A 2,642-nucleotide genomic window follows, 5' to 3' on the forward strand; every position below is an offset into this window, starting at 1 on the left:
CCCGCCTCCTTACATTAACCAAGCTACCCGCCTCCTTACATTAACCAAGCTACCCGCCTCCTTACATTAACCAAGCTAACCGCCTCCTTAGTCAGCCTAAATGAGGTCGGGAAACTTCAGCAGCATGCGATTGCCCGGATGGTCACTTATCCGAATACCAACCACGTGGAACGTTGCTTAACTTTAGTGAAATATTGGGAACAGGTAGACTGGTGCTATGTGCTATTGCCAAATTATATACAAGATATATTTTCCTTTCGGTAACGGAACCACCGGCGCGCCATATTTCCTATGGTTTAGTACAGGCGCTATTACGCCAAAAGAGGGGAAACGAGCTTCAGAAAATCGAACATCACACGACTTTCCTCATCCTAATGAATAATGCTTATTATTTGGGTGTTCTTGTTCTTATACCCTAAAATTTTATAATATGTATCTCTAACCGTTTAGTCGGTATAGCTGAAAACTGCCAAAAAACGGTCGAAAACCGCCCAAAAGCGGTCAAAATACCGCCAACCGCAGCACCTATCTCAACCAAACATTTTGAGTTGCATCCTTGTCACATTCGTGAACTACATACCAAATTTCAAGTCTTTAGCTTATACCGTTCCCGATATATTGTTAAATTACACCGAAAACCGACATAAAGCGGTAAAATGCCACCAACCGTTCCACCGATCTTGACCAAAAGTTTCGTGTCGCATCCTTGTCACATTTGAAAGATACATGCCAAATTTCAAGTCTCTAGCTCTTACCGTTCTCGAGATATTTCGTAAGCTGATGGGGAGTCAGAAAGATGGAGTTCAAAGTTTTCCCATAATATCGTAGGTAATTTCGTTCGGGGCAGCTACACTACTATTATGTCACCCGAGCAGTGCGGTTAATGCCAAACCGTACAAACACTAGCGCTCACAAGCCTAGCCTAACCCTATTCATAAATGTCACCTGATAACCTGATAACTACTAAAGTTTTGACTCAGGACGGTCGTTTTACGAACGCCAAGCACACAACTAGAGCTAGAGCGTATTGAACATAAAACAGATACTAATTTGGCGATTCCTCTACGATCGCCTAGATCACAACTAGACCATATTGAGCATGAAACAAAGACTAATTCTGGCACTTACTCTGTTCCTTTAGGTGTTGAGAGCGGTGGGTCCATGGCATATTGTATTCTTCATCGTGATTATCTTCCTCGGATCGTTCTATCTTGTGAATTTGATCTTGGCCATTGTCGCCATGTCGTACGACGAATTGCAGAAGAAAGCGGAAGAGGAAGACGCGGCCGAAGAAGAAGCCATACGGGTAAGAAGGGTTGAGTGGAAGAGTTACCGTAGTCGATAATGTCACTCTTTTATTGTCAACTTGGCTGAACCAATGAGATTGTGAGATTCTGCCGTGTGGACGTCAAAAGCGGGATCTCTTTGGTTTAGCCATGTTGACTGTAAAAAAGCACATAATATGTAGATTAGGTACGGTAAGTGTGTGGAAAGCTAAGTGTAGCCTGGTTGCAATAGTCCTACATACTGGATTCCACACACAGGAATTTCGTTAGAAAAGTCCTCCATTTCAATGTAATGTAATGTAATATAGTAATGGCCTGTTTCGTAGGGATTCCCTAAGGCGATAATTTTTATAAAGAAATAACACTTTGCCTTTACCTCAGTGTGAAAACGCCTTGGTATGTATAGACCTACAGGTAGATAGTAGCTAGTAGCTCAGTCTAGGAAACAGAAAGAGTACATGAAGAAGGCCCTTGCTCACAATACAAGAGAGTTACCCATCTCAGGGTGGGTGTGAGAAAATAGAAATGCGTGATAGTAAGATTTCTACATCTATCTACTTACAATTCTTCTCCCCCTTCCCGACTTTCAGGTAGCGGAGCAGAACGCTGCGGACCGCATAGCACGCAAGGAGGCGCGACAGGAACGTCGCGATGGTCGCGCCGCGGAGCGTGCCGCGCGCGACGAAGCCCTCGCACATCCGGAACTGCATCCGCCCCCCGCGCCGGAACCCAAGAGTCCGGACTTCTCCGTGCATAGCTACGAGTTATTCGTGGGCGAGGAGAAACAAGGAGAGGACAATCGAGAGAAGATGAGCATGCGGTCGGAGATCAGTCAGAGCAAACACTCGGTCAACAGTTGCTCGAAAGGACGGAAAGTGAGTCAGGTAAGTCGGCCGGTCGGCGAAAAAAACGTGCTGATTTCCTGACAATAAACACTCTGTTGAATCGATTTTCCCCTTAGGTATATTACTCAAATCATTTTTGCCTACTCAACCTTAACTTGGCAAACAAAATATGCTAACGCAAATAGATACTTCCTTTTTTTTTAAGAGGTTTGACAGAGGGAACTGTAACTGCTATGGTCTTATCGTCCCGAAAGCGAAGAGAGAAGGAAGACAGGATAGGAGAAAGCCAGCCGTTCCGAGAACGAACATTATCCCATCAGGATAAAATCCGCCCCGGGCGGGAATCGAACCCGCGGCCTAGCGCTTACAAGGCAGACGCACTACCAACTAAGCTAACTAGGCTGACTGGGGGACCTTAAACAGCCTGAAATTTCCCTTGCTACAGAAATGGTTTCAGGCCCCCTTGATGAACCTAGGCCTGATGACCCCCTCCCCTCTGGAAGCCCCTGGA

The 2,642-nt window shown here is 45.5% G+C and overlaps 1 protein-coding gene across 1 annotated transcript; it reads left to right on the forward strand.

Moving 5' to 3' along the window:
- Nucleotides 1-1,128: 1,128 nt before the first annotated feature.
- LOC103513338 (sodium channel protein para) lies at nt 1,129-2,177 on the forward strand (the record flags this gene model as incomplete). The annotated part of the gene is given in 2 exon segments (NM_001329182.1): nt 1,129-1,306; nt 1,877-2,177. Coding segments are annotated over 2 exon segments (479 nt in total), but the record flags the coding sequence as incomplete, so codon positions are not given.
- Between the last annotated feature and the right edge of the window lie 465 nt (nt 2,178-2,642).

The sequence above is a fragment of the Diaphorina citri genome, unplaced genomic scaffold (assembly GCF_000475195.1).
Source record: "Diaphorina citri unplaced genomic scaffold, Diaci psyllid genome assembly version 1.1 scaffold5530, whole genome shotgun sequence".
Classification (NCBI taxonomy): Eukaryota; Metazoa; Arthropoda; class Insecta; order Hemiptera; family Psyllidae; genus Diaphorina; species Diaphorina citri.